This window comes from Astyanax mexicanus, chromosome 12, assembly GCF_023375975.1.
Source record: "Astyanax mexicanus isolate ESR-SI-001 chromosome 12, AstMex3_surface, whole genome shotgun sequence".
NCBI classification, from domain to species: Eukaryota; Metazoa; Chordata; class Actinopteri; order Characiformes; family Acestrorhamphidae; genus Astyanax; species Astyanax mexicanus.
In genome coordinates, this window is record NC_064419.1 from 21,980,380 (window position 1) to 21,999,832 (window position 19,453).

The 19,453-nt window shown below is 35.8% G+C and overlaps 2 protein-coding genes across 3 annotated transcripts in view; both read left to right on the top strand.

The window, feature by feature from the left end:
- The first annotated feature begins 1,500 nt into the window (after positions 1-1,500).
- Positions 1,501-5,908, top strand: LOC103023442 (protein neuralized). Its single transcript, XM_007260145.4, has 4 exons — positions 1,501-1,660; positions 3,940-4,440; positions 4,703-4,900; positions 5,295-5,908. The coding sequence occupies exons 1-4, from the start codon at positions 1,633-1,635 to the stop codon at positions 5,468-5,470; spliced, it is 903 nt and encodes a 300-aa protein (XP_007260207.1). The 5' UTR covers positions 1,501-1,632; the 3' UTR covers positions 5,471-5,908.
- A 2,988-nt stretch (positions 5,909-8,896) lies between these two features.
- Positions 8,897-19,453, top strand: part of sorbs3 (sorbin and SH3 domain containing 3) — a 103,251-nt gene continuing 92,694 nt past the window's right edge. Inside the window, exon 1 of one of the 2 annotated variants that reach the window (XM_049485643.1) lies at positions 8,897-9,013. The gene's annotated coding sequence lies outside the window, so the exon portion shown is untranslated. Of the gene's footprint in view, positions 9,014-14,643; positions 14,733-19,453 lie in introns of those variants that run through there. The other variant, XM_049485644.1, reaches the window with a different exon arrangement.

Here is a 19,453-nt window from a genome sequence, read left to right on the forward strand (position 1 = left end):
GCTAGCTAGTGACTATTTGTCTAACTACAGTCCTCCTTACAGGCTTCACTTAACTTAATCTGTCCAGGCAAATAATGGGCACAGCATCTTTCTTCTTCATTTACATTCCAGCCAGTCTCTTAAAGAAACACTCTTACCTTACTTTTGTGTCCACATTAATCTGTAATATTAAATCAGACATAAAATTAATGTTAACATGACTGTTAAATGCCAAATACAGTCCAGCTAAGCATGCAAGTGTCTTGTAAAACCAGATTGCCCTCTGTAGAGTAGCTAAGCACTTAGCTAAACAGGGTACTGCAAAGAGCTAATGTTATGGCTTGAGTAAAATTACCCCCCACACTTAACCAGTTTAGGGTTAATTAAGTCATAACCAGAAAGCAGGGTTTAGCTAGCTTGCTATCTCTCTGCTAACATTCATCTGGCTAGATTAGCTGGCTGGGTAATATTAATATGGCTAGACTTAGCTAGCTAGTCAAACGTCATATTGTCCTCATTCATGGCTCATTCCACAGCAGCTCTTCTGACTAATCCAAACATTTCCTCTTTTGCAACAGTGCCACATGCTTAGAAATGGAAATGTACAGAAAAAAATAAATGCTATACATTTTGATTATATTTGTATTAATAATGTTTTTGGTGAAGTTGAAATTTAGGCAGAAATACAGAAAACTGTTTAGAGAGTTTTTTCTATAATTTAAATCTGGTGTCTTTTTTCTAAATTGTATCAAACATCTTTTTACATTAACTCCCATTTGAAGAACTGTAAAAATTGCCTCTTTGGAGAAACAGAGTTTTCACATGACAATGAAGTAACAATAAGTCAGAATATATAATAATAATAATAATAATAATAATAATAATAATAATAATAATAAGAAGAAGAAGAAGAAGAAGAAGAAGAAGAATCATAATAATATCCTGTGATATTAGGTATTAATTGCATATAGTATTAGAAATACATGTTAATATTATTATGATATTCGGGTGCCTTTTATGTTCCTCACACTTATTTCAAAGATTTTCATTTAATGAAAATCACAAATTACATTTAAAAAACATAATGTAAAAGAACTAAGAAGAAATAAGAAATAACGTTGTTTTTTAATCACAGTTTTTATTTATCCTGGCATTTTCTTCTCCACCAGTCTTACACACTGCTTTTGGATAACTTTTTGCCACTTCTGGTGCAAACATTTAAGCAGTTCATCTTGGTGTTTGATAGCTTGTGATCATCGATCTTCCTCTTGAAAATATTACAAAATCCGGATATTTTTCCTGGAAATTCAAAAAAAAAAAAAAAAAGAAAAAGCAGTCACACTCAGCGCAGCAGCAGCAGCAGCAGCTGCACGCGGGTTTGGCTTCTTTTGAAAGTGGGTACTTTTCCAAGCTCAGCTCGAGGCCCCGCCCACTCTCGTTTCCGACCTATGATGAGTAATGTTTTGGGTTCAAACGAGAAGCACGTGTGCAGCGTCCTATAAAACACAGCAAACACTCCCCCTTACACACACACACATCACACACAGATTACACACAGTCACAGAGACACAGACAGTATAACTGCTGCTGGATCTGTTACTGCTCACATTACCTGACCTTAACCGCCTCTCTCTCTCACTGATCCAGAAGAGCATGGTGAAGATGGGACTGAACAGCGAGGGTAAGACTGTCTAAACTACTTCACAACTTCTTTACAACTGCTTTAGAAAAGCTTTAGACATACTAGATTAAGGTTATAGTGTAACTTATCATGCTGAAATACATAATAAAATACTTAAAATACTTTATACACTTACTCTTAGTAAGATTTATTTATAATAAGCAATCATATATTCTTAGAGTGAGTGAAGTAAGACTAATATCAACTAAAATCTCTGATTGTTTGGCTTAAATTTGGACACAATAATCAGAGTAACTTGCCTGGCAATCTTTTACTATTGTTTTAAGTTTGAATTAAAAAAAATAAGGCGAACATTCTAAGTGACATAAATTAAGATCATTATTCCTAAAATAAGAAAAATAATCTTACACTCGCATGCAATTAGTAACACAAAAAATTCTTATCAGAGAAAAAAATATTTGTATTAAATGAATAGTATATTATTATGATGCATTAAAATAACATTCTCTAAAATGCATAATAGTAGGGTCTAGTATACAGTAGAAAACTAGTATAATATTTTTTATGATATAATATTATTGTACAGTATAGCATAGCATAGTATAATGCAGTAGAATAGTACAAAAGTCCCATGCAATATTGTTAGAACATAAAAAAAACATTAAAGAATAGTTTATTATACTATTACTACTACACTTATGTCTCAATACAATATTACTCATTATTATTATTATTATTATTATTATTATTAATAATAATATTTTTTTCTTTAAAATTACTACAGTACAATATAGCATAATATTGCATAGTATACTATGGTGCAATGATATATATAGTAAAATATATTACTATATTACTAAAAACAATAGTGCTGTACAATTTTAGTATTATACACTGCAGTACACTAATATCTAATTATTATATTAGTATGGTATTACTATAAAATGTATGTTTAAAGCTATGTATTATAATACAATTATAGTATAATATCATACAACATTGCCATGATTATCTTATTATTATTAATACAGTTGTTTATAGTATTTATAATATAGTTATTACTATTGCTGTTAGGTATATTGTTATGGAAAATTACAACATTTTCTTTGTAGACTGTAAATACAGCTGTGAATGTGATTAATCTTAGACTGAAGAATGTGACGTAAGATAGTTATGACATTCCTCTGTAGGTTTCCAGATCCAGCTGGATGAATTACATTTACTGTGCATTACCAGACTGTACTGAGTCAGGAGATGACACATACTGTATTGTAACTCTTATTGCAAGTGCAAAGTAAAACTAAAGAGCAGAATTAAACCTCTGAAATACAACTTCTCATGTTTCAAAGACTTATTAACATTTATTAAACTGAAGCAGGTGGGTCAGTTGAAAATTAACACAGTGGAACTGCTCGAAATGGGATGCTCACAGTAGCACACGCTCTACTGGCAAATAAGCCACTCTCAGATAAAGAGAAGTAGATTTTCCTCAGAACTTACTAAGTTTTATAAACAGGATATCGATGTAGCTGTAAACAACTGTGCACTCAAACAGAGATGCAGTAGATCAAATAAATACAATAAAAAAGGAAAAAATATATGTTTATCTAAAATATAACAGTTTCTACTTGGTTATAGCTCTTATAGCCACGCACAAAACATAGAAGAGGACAGTTTTTTTTTGTTTATTTCCCTTTAAAATATATTACATTTCCAAATATTGCTACTGCAGATTTAGTATTCTCTAATATACTGTATTCTCTCAATTATCTCATAAAATCTCCATTCTACCAAAGAATAAACCATATTCTAAATTTAGTACAGTGGAAAATATTAAGGTAACATATAGTAGCCAGCTATTTTAGCCTAAAATGGCCAGATATAGGTTTACAGGCCTGTTTACCTCCCTGTTATTTAACCTCAGTGTGCTAATTATCCTTTAACTAAAATTTGAGAAGTTCTGCTCTGATATAGAATGTAGCACACAGCATGGCTTATCATTGTTTTTAGCATTGTTGCAGAAGCATTGTAATTTATTCAGACTACTGCGTAGTGCTGCTACTTTTGCCACTAGCTTGCTAGCTGCTGCTGGCAGGTGCTGCTGCAGGTGTATTATCCATGGAAGTCCTTATGAAATAAGCTGTATGCCACAAAAAAAATCTTAATTCAATTAACATAGTCAACATGTCTTTGGTTATTGGTTCTAATGTAATTCTAATGATAGCCAATGCAAATCTTGACTTAATTCTAATTCTACGTGTTGACACCAATGCTAGATGTTGACGCTAATGCTAGGTGTTAATGTGTTTTCCCCTCAGGCTCTCAGCTCAGCTGTGGCTGTGGAAGCAGCTGCCTGGGTCCAATGACTTTCCACTCAGAAGCCAAGGGCCAGCTAGTGACCCTCAGTGAAGATGGCCGACGTGCAACCAGAGACACCTCGTCCTTCCGTCACGGCCTGATCTTCAGCAGCAGACCGCTGAGGGTGCAGGAGAAAGTGTGCGTGCGTATTGAGCGCTGTGTGATGGGCTGGCACGGCGCTCTCAGGGTTGGCTTCACCAGCGTCGCACCAGGGTCCAGAGCCGTGCCCTCACTGGCCATTCCTGAGCTAACAGACTTTCCTGGGTACTGGGCCATTCCAGTGCCTGAGCAGCAGTGCCTGCCAGGATCAGAGGTCATTTTCTGGATCGGTCCCAGTGGATCCCTGCATGTCCAGACAGCCGATGGGCAGAGGCACAGGATGAAAACCAGAGTGGACAAACACAAGCCGATCTGGGCCATGATTGACGTTTATGGGCAGACCAACACAGTCCTGTTACTTGGTCAGTTTACAAGTGTTTTAAATTAAATTAAGGATTTAGGGATTTATCACATAATAATGTGTTACATTTTGGTCAATAAGTTAATGCAGTTTGTTAATGCCTATGTTATGATATGATAATTCATTTGAGCTAAACGATAAATGACAAATCTTCATAGCTACCAGTCTTTAAATGTGTCTTTAAAAAATAATTATTCTAAAGATTCCCATGCATTTTCAGTGTTCAGCAACTGACAGTTTTTCTTGGTCCTGTTTTTTTTAAGGTTCAATGAAGAAATGCTTTTTCAGCACCCGCCGGTCGTGCCCTGTGCCCACAGTCGAACCTACAGAGGAGACCTGTGGCTACAGCAATGTGCCCATTGAGATTCTGGAGAGGATGATGAACCAGAACAGCCTAGAAGAGCAAGAGAATCGAAAGAATGACAATCTTTCCTGCTGTCAGAGCAACAGAAAAAGCACAGGTAAGAGCCTAAACATTTGGATCGAAAATAGTGTTAAATTTTCATATTTCAGTTATCCTGTTGGTAAACCAGTTCATTACACTTTTGACCTTTTAAAGTTTAATGGCTGGTCATAACATAGTTTCATAGTATCATAGCATTCACTTAGAAAGACTTGAATGCCAAAGAACCACCTGAAATACTGAACAATGAACTTGGAGATTATCTATGCAGTAATGTTAGTCTGTTGGTTTTAAAGTTCTTCTGTCAGTTTTATTAGTTCTTCGTGTTTTTAATAATATTTCGTATGGGGTATCATAGCAGCGACCTAAGAATGGCTAGAGCAGTACCAGTTTTTCATTAGTTTTAATAAAGTAATTCTAGGTTAACAGTTTTTTTCTCTTTTTATCTTCAGGTTATGAAAGTATGGAGGAATGTGTCGTGTGTTACTCAGACATTGCGGATGTGATGCTGACCTGTGGACATCGGTGTGTGTGCTCTCACTGTGCCTGGAGGGTCCTCAGCGAGTTTGGAACATGTCCTCTGTGTCGGTATCGCTTGCGTCCAATCGACTCTGATGATTGCACATAGCTGAGAGTGAGGGAAATGGAGGACAGATTGAATGTATCATAAATGGTCTTTTATATTGACCAGAGCAAATAGTCCAGATTATGTTTCAATAAAACTTTTTTCTACATTGACTTTCAGTGTAAATTAGGAAAAGTTAATGTTTCTGCTGTAAAGTTGCTGTATTGGACATATGAGGGTTTGTTCATGATTGCACATAAAACTCTGTATTTCAGAACTATAGTTCTCTGCTTAATGCACTTTTAAACCTTTGCAGGAGAAACCACTACAAAAAAGGAAAAAAAGAATGTTAAAACGTACTAAGGCACTGCACTACTATATTTCAAATAAGCTTGTAAATGTTTTTTTCTGTCTGTTTTTTTGTACGTAATGTGTAATTATTATATATGTGTATTGTATATATTTATGTTTTAATGTACTAAAGCACTGAATGAACTTTAAGCTGTGTACTGTCATAATTTACAGTATTACCACACATTAACACTAGGTGTCAGTGGTTTGTCACCCGTCTGTAACAGCAGGTTTAATCCTGTTTGAGAGAAACTGTGACTAAAGCTCTGACGGGTTCAGAATCAGACATGCATACATCACAGATTCAGAGAAGAAATCAGAGAAGTTATGAAATGTTCTGACGTGCTGTATGAGATGTGCCCAGGATGGGTTTGTGAATAAGAATGATGTCACGGTCTTTCCCAACCTATAGTATATTACAGCCTACAGATTGATTTACTTTCTGTTTGTTTAGAGAACAAAACATCTTATTTTTTGACTAAATGTAGAACATTGGGACAAATTAGGTATTAAGAGAACACAATTCACATATACATACATATGTTTTAGAGGCATATTTTGTTTGGTTTTACTAAGCGTTACAGTTTTTTTCTAAGCACAATTATGAATGGGTTTTACTTGTCTCTAGAAAATTACATGTAAATGTGCACACAAAATAATTTAATTTCATTATTAAGAATAGCGTCTTGTACATTGACCTAATTGCAAAAGTAAGACGTAATTAAAAAAAATAATAATAACACTGAAAAATAGCATTTGTTACCTGTCCCCACTCTCTAACTATAAACTTTACTAAAAAATATAATGATTAAAATCCCATCCATGCTTTAGATTTTTTTTTCCATTTATTTATTATTTGTTCATTTTTAAAATACACATTTTGGGAAAATCACTAGAATGTCCTCATAGTCCTCATGCTATTAGCATAGCCACCATTTAGCTATTTCTCATGTTTTTGCTATGTCTATGCTAAAAACACATTCCTGTTACTTTCAGTCCTGTTACTCAAAACATAAAAAGTAACAGAAGTGAGTGCCAGTAACAGGACTGAGTGCTGTTACTGGAGACCTGTTACTGGAACTCACTTCAAATAATTGATATTTGAACATCAAATAATTGATGTTCAAATATCAATTATTTGAACATGCAGTCAACCATTTCTTTAAAATAAAGACTTTCTTGAGAGAAAATCAAAGTAATTAGTGGACTTCCTTTTTAAATGTCACATGATTTTTGGTAACAGGACTGAGAAAAATGTAACCATCTTCATCTTAAAAAAACTTGTAATAAATTAAGTAAAGCTGCCTGAGATTGACCAGTATCATGTACCAGTACCATGTTTTGAAAAGTTTGAAAGATTCAGTTGAGAAAAGAGAAAAATGAATGTGAATGAAGCTAAAAGGCTAAAAACACAAATGAAAAATAGTACCTAATTGCTTGGCCAAATTATTCCTTTAATTTATAAAGTAGAATATAAAAACTCAAAGAATAAATACCTATATATTTCAGTTTTATTTATTTATTTATTTATTTATTTTTGCAGTAAACAGATTTTAGGCAGTAAAGAAGTTACTGCTGCTCTGAGCTAACTGGTTGTGCTAATGCTGGAGTTACAGTCAGAACTCCTTTAAAATGTTTATAACTAAAGTTTAAAAGCTTAAAAAGTAGTTGTCCCATGCTGAAACATGTGGTATTGTTCTGTGTTGAGGAAATTGAAAAAAAATATCAAACATTTATAAACTCATTTATAAACTGATTTTGCGCAATTCCTCCATATGAAGCCATTCATTTTGGACTAATTCCGGAGCGCCCTCGCGCCCTCTGGTGGTCAAACAAACAAACCTGAAAGAGATTCTAAAGTAGGTTTTCTCTCTATTACAGATTCTCAGGATGGACAGGTATACTTGGACACATTTAGTAATAACGTATTATAATAATAATAGTAATAATAATAGAAACTGATATATAATAATAATTCAACTATTTTGTTTTATTTAAGCAATTAAACTAATGAATTAACTTAACCAGGCTGTACACGGTTAGGGCTCATCCTCAATTGGTAAGAGAAAGGTTTTTTATATAATTGAAAATTCGTGTTAATAAAAAAATGCATAGTTTTTATGCTTATTATTGAGTGTTATTGACTTTTTCACTTTAGTTATTTTTTGTTTTCAAATAAATGATGTGTTGCCATTTGAACTTGGCCCTGACGAATGAATGACCAGTTTCTGGCTCAGTGTTCATCTGAAAGTCATCTTACCTTTTTCACACAGTCATCATATATATCACCTGCCTTCCTGTGACACTAATATCCTCTCTCAAAACATATTTGTACATCCAGCATGAACAGAAAATTTATTTTTCTTACTATTGATTTTTATTGAAAGAGTCTGAAAGAGCTATAAAGCTATTATTATAAAGCTAATATATGTAGCCATGAGTCTAGAAATGCTCTACTGTTGTGGCTATTTTTTTTCCTTTTTACATTTTAAAATGTTATCTGTTTTGTGTCTTTTCAATAAATATTTTTTAAATAGCCATAACAACTGTCATAAAAACTATATGTTTTTATGTGTTTCCTGAAAGGCAAAATTTTAGGAAGGTGTTGATATGAAGACGCTGGAGAATGAAAACAGTGGAACAGAAGTTGAACAGCAGAGGGAAGCAGATCCAAGTTAATAAAGTAGTCTGACACCCGGAGACTGGAGTAAACTACTGGTAAACCCTTATAACGTTATTACTGTAAAATAAACGGACTTACTGATAACTACGAATGTTTTAAGATTAAATAAATCTGTATATTCACACTAAAGCTTCAGTTTTATATATGTGATTAGGAGGAGTGAGTTAGAGAAAGGGGGATGAGAGAAAGAGAGAGAGAGAGAGAGAGAGAGAGAGAGAGATGACCTTTAGTAGTTGATTACGCAGCTGAGCTGTTAAATATTTATTTTGGATGGCGAATGGAGAGAGACAGAGAAAGAGAGAGAGAGAGAGAGAGAGAGAGAGAGAGAGAGAGAGAGAGAGCATCAAGCCATCAAGATTCAAAATATAGCAAAGCAAAATATCAAAACAAGTATATGTGACAGAGAGAGAGAGAGAGAGAGAGAGAGAGAGAGAGAGAGAGAGAGAGAGAGAGAGAGAGAGAGAGAGAGAGAGAGAGACTAGTGTTGAGAGTTACATGACACAGTTTGGACTGCCCATTACCCAATGGAATAACCACCATAGACATTCAGCCAAACTTCAGTCATCTACACTGTGAGTATACAGAGTCTTTTTGGTGGCTGCTGTCATCCAATCATAAACCATTGTTTTCTATTAAATATAATTACATTTATATTCTGCCTACATTTTGGAAAACACTGACAAAATATGACATTATGGTCTGTTTTCCTCTAACCAGCCTTTGCCTCCAGCTTATAGTCGTTTTCTGTTTTTGAATAAATTATTTGTTGCCATTTGAACTTGGTCCTGATGGATGAATGGCCAGTTTCTGGCTCAGTGTTAATTTGAAAGTCATTTTACCTTTTCTCGCACATCATCATGCATCACTTGCCTTCCTGTGCCACTAAAATCTTCTAAAGTCTTTGTACATCCAGAATAAAAAACCCTTGTTCTTCACATAATAATAAGAAAAATTATGTGCTAGTTAAGACTTTCAGACTAATAAGGTCATTTGTTACGGCAACGTAGAGCTGCCAGCCATAGAAATATAATTTGACTCAGTAACATGTAATAACGTAAAAGGTTTCATATTATAACGTGATATTTATTACGTTATAACGTGATATCTATCACGTTATAACGTGATATCTATCACGTTATTTCGTGATACAAAACTATTATGTTATTTCATGATATGGTATTTTTACGTTATATTGTGAAATTATCATGTTATTTCGTGATAAGAAATTATCATGTTATTTCGAATTATGAAATGATCATGTTATTTTGTGATAAACATTTATCAAGTTGTTTCATGATATTTTAACGTTATAACGTGAAAACATCAATATGGTTTACTTTGATACACGGCCAAGCCAGCGCGCTTCCATTTCACTTCACGTCGCCTCCAGCTACAGTGCTCAACAACTGTAGAATTCCACCATGCCTTAAACCAAGCTTGAAATAGAACTGAATTAAGTCATGCAGACGAGCCATGTTCCTTCACTGAACCTGGTAAGTGTTGAAGTGCTGAATGGCCTAATATCATGATATAACATGATAAATGTTTAACATGAAATAACGTGATAGTTGCATATCTCAGAATAACGTGAAAGTTGCATATCATGAAATAACATGATAGTTCCTTATCTCGGAATAACGTGATAATTTCATATCACGAAATAACGTGATAATTTCTTGTTATAACGTGAAAATACCACATAATGAAATAACATGATAATTCCATATCATGAAATAACGTGATAAGTATCACATTATAACATGGTAAATTTCACGTTATAACATAAAACTTTTCACGTAATTACATGATACTGAGCCAAATATATATTAGGGCTTGGCAGCTCTGAGTTTCCGTAATTTGTAACAATATTCACAAAATATAGAATTTTTTAAACAAGTAATTTGTTTGCTTATTGCTTCTTCCAAATCTCAAAAACCCAAACTTTTTTTAGTGGTTCAAAACACATCATTACAGTTCTGCACTGATCTGTGGGATATGCTCATTGAATTTCTGCAAGAGTCTGTCTGTTTGTATGGACAGTTTAAGCCAGATGCTGCCATCACAATCATTACCAACCATTTCACTGTCAACGTATGCTGGTAATGTTCAGAAATGGAATGTCCCATCCATCTGGGACTCACTGTCAGTCCTCGCTTGAACTCTCTGAGCGTGCTGACCAGTGTTTAGCCTCATGATCAAGATAAAACCTCACAACTTTTACAGGTGTGGGCTTTCTCATGCCATCCCCTGAGGTAACGCTTAATGATCATTTTACTTACTTATTATCCCATGACTTGGATGGTCAGTGTGCTCAACATTTTTACAAGACAGCTTTACAAGATTTTAATCTAAGTCATTTTGGAATAGGTCTATTGGCCAATTATCATGATGAATTGTAGATTTAAATTATTTCAAGGAATAAAAAGGGAAAAATGGAGACACAAGGGTACAATACTGGTCAGTTTCTGTTGCATAAGTGAAAATTTTAATCTTTAAATGCTTAATGTAGCAATAAATTTGGCGGCATGGTGGCTTAGTGGTTAGCACGTTCGCCTCCCAGCACTGGGGTCTTGGGTTCAAGACCCTATCTGGGTGGAGTTTCCATGTTCTCCCCGTGTCTGCGTGGGTTTCTTCCGGGGACTCCGTTTTCCTCCAACAGGTAAATTAGATACTCTAAATTGCCCAGAAAAATGTTATACTCTAAATTGATTTGGTAAAATTGCATACTCTAAATTGCCCAGAAAATTGAATACTCTAAGTTGATCTGGTGTGTTAAGTGTGTGGTATGTATGTAAATGTATGTGTATGACAGTGACCAGATATGGATTGGCACTCTGTCCTGGGTAAAGGCTGTAGTGCCCAATGCTGTCCTCCAAGTGGATGGTCGTTTCTGGTTGAGAGTACGCTGTGCGCTATTGGCTGCCGCTCCTCACCGGTGTGTGGATGAGTATTAATGTGAAATGTGCTTGTGTGTAAAACGTGTTCATTGTAAAGCGTCCTTGGGTCTCTAGAAAGGTGTTATATAAGTTGAACATCATTCATAAATGTATCTATTTTGCTTTTAAGCTGCATTTAGATCAGATTCACTAGACTAGAATTATGTTAAACTATGATAGTCTTTAGATACACTGTTTTAAGTATTGTGGTAGATAATTGTGACTGAAGTTTAGTCAAATAAACCCTAACTACAAACTTTTTAGTTAGCTGGAGCGGAAACATCTTAACATGTATAAATATTTGAACATAGAATCCTTTTTTGAATCTTGTCATTGGTTTATTCTTCAGTTCATCTTTTATTACTGAAGCTCTAGTTCCCAGGCCCTCAGCAGTGCTGACTTGGCCTGTTTTGTTCAGCTGATGAGGTTCCTAGGCGAGGCCACGTTTACACAAGAACCCACGTTATGTAACCAACCTTTCCTGAGAAGGCTCTTCCTCCATCAGGTGCAAAGTACCTGTTAGCTGAGTGCTCTGTCCTGCTCTTATCTGCTGGAGTAGAGAAGGATGGGTCTCGTGTTGTTTACACAGAAGTGACTTCCATTCCTTCAAGCTTGCTCTCTCACATCACACTGTCAGAGTCTGTTATGCTGTTGAGTATTATGGCTGGATATTAACGTCTACCTCAATTACAAGTGCATTTAATCATTTATTTATTATCTTTTAGGTTCACATCTATTTTAAACTATTATGCTGTATTGTGGGATATTAGGTTCTGTTTTTCTTCCCTTGGTGTTTTGAAGCTGACACTGAAGTTGAGTTTAGTGGGAGAGCTTCATGCCTGGTTGAGTCACGTTAAGTACTCTTACAGGATTTCATTTTTAATGTCTGGGTTACCGCCAAACCCTCTCCCAGTTTTAGACACTAATTGCGAATGCAGTTTAAGATGAGGGCAGGTTGGCAGCTGATTAGCAGGGTTGTAGCTGTAATGGAAGCTCGTTGATGGAACATAAGGGGCCACTAAACCATGGTGCCAACCTGGAGCTGGACATGGCCATGGAAAATATGAGAGGTTGTGTGATCTTTTCCAGCTGCGTAAAATCACACAGACTTGAATAGTTTTCAAACACTATGCATGCATAGCAATATCACCACTCATTTTTAAAAGCCACAGCACATGTGATCAGGTCTAGTATAAGCCACTTTGCTCTTGGCAGCTCAGTTGAATGATTTAGCGTCAGACAAGTGAAGGTTTTGCAGTATTTGTAGAAGGTGCAAAGAAAAAATTATTATAACCTTGGAGAGCTGAATGTAGTTGAGAATTATGTTGTGAAGAAAAATGGGCCCCTTTACTTTGTCTTAAAAAATGTTTATTAGCATATAGTTGTAAAAATACTTTTACAAGTGTAGAAATAAGGGGTACAAAATAGCATATTATCATGGACATGAAATATAGAGAAGGAAATTAAGTTTAGGATTTCCTGTAGGAAATGCAGAATGGTTGTGCAGCCCGGTGATTAGAAGAAGTAATAAGAAAATGTTTTAAAAAATTACATTGAATGAAATTACAAAGGATGAGAAAAAAACAACAAATAAACGACTGCAGGTCAAAACAACAATGAATTTATTCTATGGCCAGGAGATATATCTGAGTGAGTATTGGTCGAGTGGTCAAGTACAGAAGAAGTATGCATGTTCTCCCTACCCATTCTTTTCAACAACATCAAAATCAGATTAATATAAAGATAAATATCATATAGAATAAAAATGTATAAACCAGATAATAACTCATGGTTATATGGTAATGCCAGACATCTGCACTATGCTAAATCCCTTGCTGACTGCTTTTATTAGCTTCATTCAGTGTGTGTTTGCATGCACGTGAGTAAATTCTCATAATTAGAAATACTTTTAAAAGAAAATTACAATTTTTGAGCAAGTAAAACAAAGCTATGCTATTACTATCATATACAAAATCAGAGAATGCTGCTTACATGACTACTTAAATAATCAGATAACTGCAGTAATCAGACTATCACCAGATTATTGAGTGCATGTAAACACACACAAATCTACAATGTTGATTTTACACTGGCAAATTTGCTGTGTAGGCATCTCAAGATTCAAGCCTACAGTTTAGCTCATAATTCACTGGGCACAGTGTCTCCATTCCTTGAATTTGAGATAGTTGGCCTATTTTGAAATGTTTATTTGAGGCAGATTTAACCATGAGAAAGTTTGAGGGTGTGTGCTTTTCAGAACGGCCTCTTCTTTATGGTGGATTAAACAATGTGGGTTTCAAACAGAGAGTGACTAAATCCCATTCCTTCGCTTTCTCTGAGATGAAAAATCTGGATGAGGTACTTTTTAGTGCCTAAACAAAAAATCTATTTCCCCCAGAGAAAAATAAATAAATCATTCAACTTTAACCTGGTATATGTCTGCTTGATTAGGGTTTACATTACTAATTGATGGGGTTTCAAAGCAACATTAAAAAAATAACAGCTTCAAAATTAATATGATGCTCCAGTGACTTGGAAACAGGAGAACAGCATTACTGCCATTGCTACTCTGCACTATGTATCTTTGGTGAAGCAGGCTGGATAATAATTGTGAAAACTTCACAATACTGCAATTTTCAGCTTTAATTAGTCTTTGAGAGTTGCAGAGCAAGCTGTGTCCACAGACAATGATTTCTGGAAGTGTTCCTGAGCCCATGCAGTGATTTTCCGTACAAATTTATGCACTGATGTCTGAGGACCCAACCATCACCAGCACCATGCATACAAAGTCTTTGCAATTTTTCTCAGAAGAACAATGTAGCTATTTTGAAATGTTTATTTGAGGCAGATTTATCCATGAGAAATTTTGAGGGTGTGTGATTTTCTGAGCAGCCTCTCCTGTACGGTGGCAAGGTCCACTCCCAGCATTGGATCAAACGCTGACTCTGGGTTTCAAACAGTGAGGGGAAATGGATTCATTTGTTCTCCTGATTCAGAAACACAGGAGGGCGTTGCCTCTGAGAACACTCGGGAGGTTCTATTATTTCCAGCTGTGTGTATGTGTCAATGTGTGTGACGGATGGAAACTATTACAGAGCCCCAACTCGTTAGGCACTGAGAGGTGTGTGTTTCTGGTGTGTGTGTGGAGCAGAATGCAACAGAGAGGACGAAATGGACTCACATACACACACATACACACATGCACACAGAAACACACGTTCAGGCTGAGTTACAGAATCAAAGCAGATTGGTAGACGCCCCCTACCCAAAACAGAACTCTCTCTCTCTCTCTCTCTTCTCTCACTCTCATTCTCCAGTTCTTTCTCCTCCCATTCAACAACAACTCCATCTTACAGTGAGTACCAGTTTCTTTCCTCTCAATTCACACTTACACAGATCTCACACTTAACACACTGTACATCTGACCTCACAGTCATTGTCTAATAGCTAACACAAGTCTCTACTAATGGCACAATCTCTGTATTCTGTGTTATAGTGGGTCTAGCAGTTTGTTTAGGCTGGTTTCTGGTGGTGTTTGCTGCTCTGTATTTACTGTTATGGTGGTTGAACGAGTTTATTTTGGTCAAACACACTTCTTGCTTCAAAGATCTATCCAACAACAATGATCTTTGAAAAGATCTAGCTTTAACACAGAGACTACAAAAGTTGTCGTTTTAAGAATATATTATGCCATATGTTGTTGTAAGGATAAAATAATAGCATAATAATACAATTACATTTTTTAAAGAGCAAAGAACATTTACATCGAGTTGAACTGATATTGAAAAAACAGACACTGAAATTAGAATTTGAACATATTTTTAAATAACTTAACTAAATACATTTTAATTTAATTTGAATAGCCAACACATCGGCTCAGTCACATTTTAGGCCTTGCTAAGTAATCACAACTGACATAATTTTAACACAATTGAAGTAATTTCCATATATTGTCTGATAACTAATTCATCTTTTAGTTATCATGACAGTCCTCAATTTCTGTCGATTATATAGCATTTTAAACCAAAAACTGGAAATTTTTATTCACTACTTAGTCTTATGTTAATCTGAGCTAAAGGAGTTGCCATGTGGGTCAGCCAAACCTCTTTCTGTACCAGTTTTCTCCAGTTTCCAAGAGTCTTTTGAAGGTGTAGGAAACAGTACTCTGGTGCTCTTTGACTTCATCTGTAATTCCTCTAAAGAAAACACTCTAAAGAAGAGTGCAGTAACACCATCTGTTCCAGCACTGCTTTACTACAGACAAAGGCTTTGTAAATTAATTTCCAAAGCTCAGTTTATTTCCATTGATACATGCTGCTAACCAATGAACAGTTTAATATGCTCACCTTGCCAAGTAAACACAACAGAAAGCTGAAAGAATGAGGTCAGCTGACTATCTGAATATACTGAATATAGACCAGGTTATTCCATCAAAGGATTTTTTCTTCCCTGATGGTACTGATATATTCCAATATGACAATGTCAGGATTTATGTGGCTGGGATTGTGAAAGAGTGATTCAGGGAGCATCAGATCATCATTTTCACACATGGAGTCCAGACCTTAACCTCATTGAGAATCTTTGGGATGTGCTGGAGAAGGCTTTGTGCAGTGGTCAGACTGAATGTTGCAAGATCTTGGTGAAAAATTAAAGCAACACCATATTGAAATAAATCTGTAACATTGCAGAAGCTTATTGAAACAATGCCACAGTGAATGCGTGCTGAAATCAAAGCTGAAGGCGGTCCAACGGAATATTAGAGTGTGTGACCTTTTTTTTGTGGTCAGGCAGTATATATATTGTTCAGAAACTTAGTTGTATTGTAATAATCATGGCAGGCCTAACTTTGCACCTATTGTATTGCATTTTAAACCAGGAACTGGAAGATTACACCCAGTACACTTGACTAAACTCTCTTTACCTTACTCTGAGCTTCTCCTCACTCTGTGACAGGAATGGTGACAGCTCCAGTTGTGGTGTTATGTTGTGAGAGGAGCTGGTTGCTAAGCCTGATTCTCTGGATTCCAAGCAAAACATATTTTAGTGTATTCGCTTGTTCACTGGAACACTAGTTCCATATGCTGAACAGAGCAGTGCTGTATGAATGCTATTGTTCTACTGACTGGTTGCATTGTGTGGAAGTCCAGAGTGAATGGAAGTGGTTTGTATGTGAAGCATCTCTGATATTTGCCTATATTACATATGACAGTAATTGCAGCTCCCAGTCTTGCTGCTTAGACACTCGAGCTTTGGTTTAAAAGATTAACTGTGGGTTTATTACTCAGTTATTAAACTTAATAAACTAAGTATGTAGTAATTTTTAATTTAATAACTTGGGACCATCTTGGGCAGGTTAAGTTCAAGAAAAGATTTAAGAGGTAATAAAAAATCTAAAGTTGAACATTTGAGCATGTGGTATTTTCTCAGCACAGAGTTTCATAAGACATTCTAGCAGCTCAGGCATTACACTGTTAAAAGTAAATATTTGTCAGGGTGGTTAACCAAATTCATTCTTACGTAACACAGGGCCGGGCCCATATTGTTTCTCCCACATGGGCAGAGCCTCACTGTCAATCACAGCAGAGTAGGACCCTGTTGTGGTGATCTCAGTGGGATTTCAGTGGTGATGTAATCCAATTGCATTTTTTTTAAATAACTTTTTGGTGTTTGGTGATAGGACTAAATTCCCTCCCTTAGCTTTCCCAAAGATGGGTATTCCGGATGAGGTACTTTTGATGCTAATTTTGATGGTACTTTTAGGTGCCTAAAAAATACATTTCTGCCACAATACAAATGATTCAACTTCAACCTGGTATTTGTCTGGTGTATTATTAATACTATGTAGCATTTTAATCTTACAATAACAGCTTCAAAATTAATTTGTTGCCCCACTGAGTGCTATTGCCACTCTGGGCTTGGCAGACTGCTAGCTGCACTATGTGTTCTCTGTGAACCATGCAAGATATTGCTTTCAAATATGTCCCTGATTCATTTCTGGAACATGTTGACATGTGGTTTCTTTTTTACATTGTAAAGCTTTATTCTTAATTAGTGGGCGGGATTTACAATGATTTCCAGTAAAGAAGCAATGCGTGTTTTTAATGCAGTGATGTCTGAGGGCCCAAAGATCACCAACACCAAACCAGCACCAAGTCTTCAAAGTTTTGCTTAGAGGAAAACGTTTCTGAAATTGTTCACAGATTCTAGACAGTTTTATTGCAGATTGGTTAACCCCCACACAGTTAGGCTTATGAGAGACTCCAACTCTCTGATTTTTTTTTTTAATACTTTAACATGTCAGTTAGTTGCTAATTGCACCTGTTTTTGTTTTGATAGTTCCACTTACTTTCCACTTCAGCCTTTTGTTGCATCTTTTCCAAATTATTATTTGCTAAAAATAAGGGTTAATAATTTTCATACAGTGGTAAAATGTCTCCCTTATAACATCTGTTATGTGTCCTATATTCTGTTGGGAATAAAATATGTATATATTAGATTTGCAAATCATTGCATTCTGTTTTTATTTACACTTACATATTTTATTCACAGCATCACAGCTTTTTTGGAATGAGGGTTGTATTTCAACAACAAAGATAAATCTTCCCAGGAGAAGAGTGAAGTGTGTGTGTGTGTGTGTGTGTGTGTGTGTGTTTATGATGACATCTCTCAGTCCAGTGCTGCTGGGACTGACAGGCAGGATGATGTGCTCCCAGCAGGAGACTGAGGCTGGATGATATCCAACTAACCCCTTTAGCATCGCTCTTCTCTCTTCTCTTTCACTCATCCCTCTCTCCTCTCCTTTACTTTAATCTGTTCCCCTGCTCTCCTTTCGTCATTATTTTCTCTCTCTTCTCCCACAGATTCAACTGACTGTCCTCTCTAAAATAACTCATTACTTTCTTCTCTTCTCTACTGAGCTCTTCTTTTTTCTTCACTGCTCTTCTCCTCACTCCTCCTTTGAGCTCTTCATTGTTTTACGTTGTTTCGTCTTTTACATGCACTTTTTTTCAAGCTTTTTTCTTCACTTCTCTTCTGAACTTTTGCTTTGAACCTATTTATTCTGTTTTCCTCTGAACTATTGTATACTCTAACTGTTCTGCTTCCCCTCTCTTTACTTCTATACTTGATTAGTTTTACTTTTCTTTTTAAATCTCAGAATCTCCTGAACTGTTCTTCATTCTATTTTTTTTTTCATATGAGCTCTTCTCCCATCCTTTTTTATTTCTCTTTTCTTTTTTCTATGGTCATTTTCTTTTTTGTACTTTTGTCTTTAAGTCTCTAAACTCTTTTCTTTAAATATTTTTTGTGCTGTTCTTTCTGAACTATTCACTATTTTTCCCCTCTTTTCTGTTGTTTTCTATTTTTTTTATAGTTTTTCTTATTTTTGCTCTGCGTCATTATTCTTTTCTCATCTGTGATCTTTTGTTCTATTCTCTTCTCTTCTGTTTTGAGGCCTTTACTGTCATTCTCTTCTCTTCTCTTCTCTTCTCTTCCATTATTCAATTCTCTTATTTCCTTCCCTCTGTTCAAGTAATGTCTGGGCAGTCTAACAAAAACAACCCACACGCACACACACACACACACACACACACACACACTGTGTCAGGGTACACCGCGCTAGCCTGGTTGCACTGTGTCCAGCCAAACCACTAAATTATTAAAAAGTTGCTGACTCCTACAGCCCTAGGCTGGAACCTAATGTAACACACACACACACACACAGATACACACAGAGATACACACACACAACTTAAATTCGTACACAGATGAATTGATAGGAGGGAGTCAATATGTAAACAAGAGGCTCTACACTGCATGTCAACACATCTGATTGCACACACAAAGTATGCATCTGCACAGACAGCAAACACTGCATGTACTGCGTGCGTGTGTGTGTGTGTGTGGGTGTGTGTGTGTGTCTGTGTGCACGTACATGAATGGAGAATAAAGCTGCAGGGCCACCTGAACTCTCAGTTGTGTAATGGTGTGTCTACATGCTGAATTGTGTGAGTTTTACCTGTGTGGGAAATCGGTGTGTTTCAGAGCCGTATCCTAGCAACCGCTGGCAGAAACTGT

Excerpts from the sequence above, each read along its gene's own strand:
- LOC103023442 (XM_007260145.4), top strand. The coding sequence starts at position 1,633 with ATGGTGAAGATGGGACTGAACAGCGAGG. Across the intron at positions 4,441-4,702 it reads CAACACAGTCCTGTTACTTG|GTTCAATGAAGAAATGCTTT; the intron begins GTCAGTTTACAA and ends GTTTTTTTTAAG. Across the intron at positions 4,901-5,294 it reads GAGCAACAGAAAAAGCACAG|GTTATGAAAGTATGGAGGAA; the intron begins GTAAGAGCCTAA and ends TTTTATCTTCAG.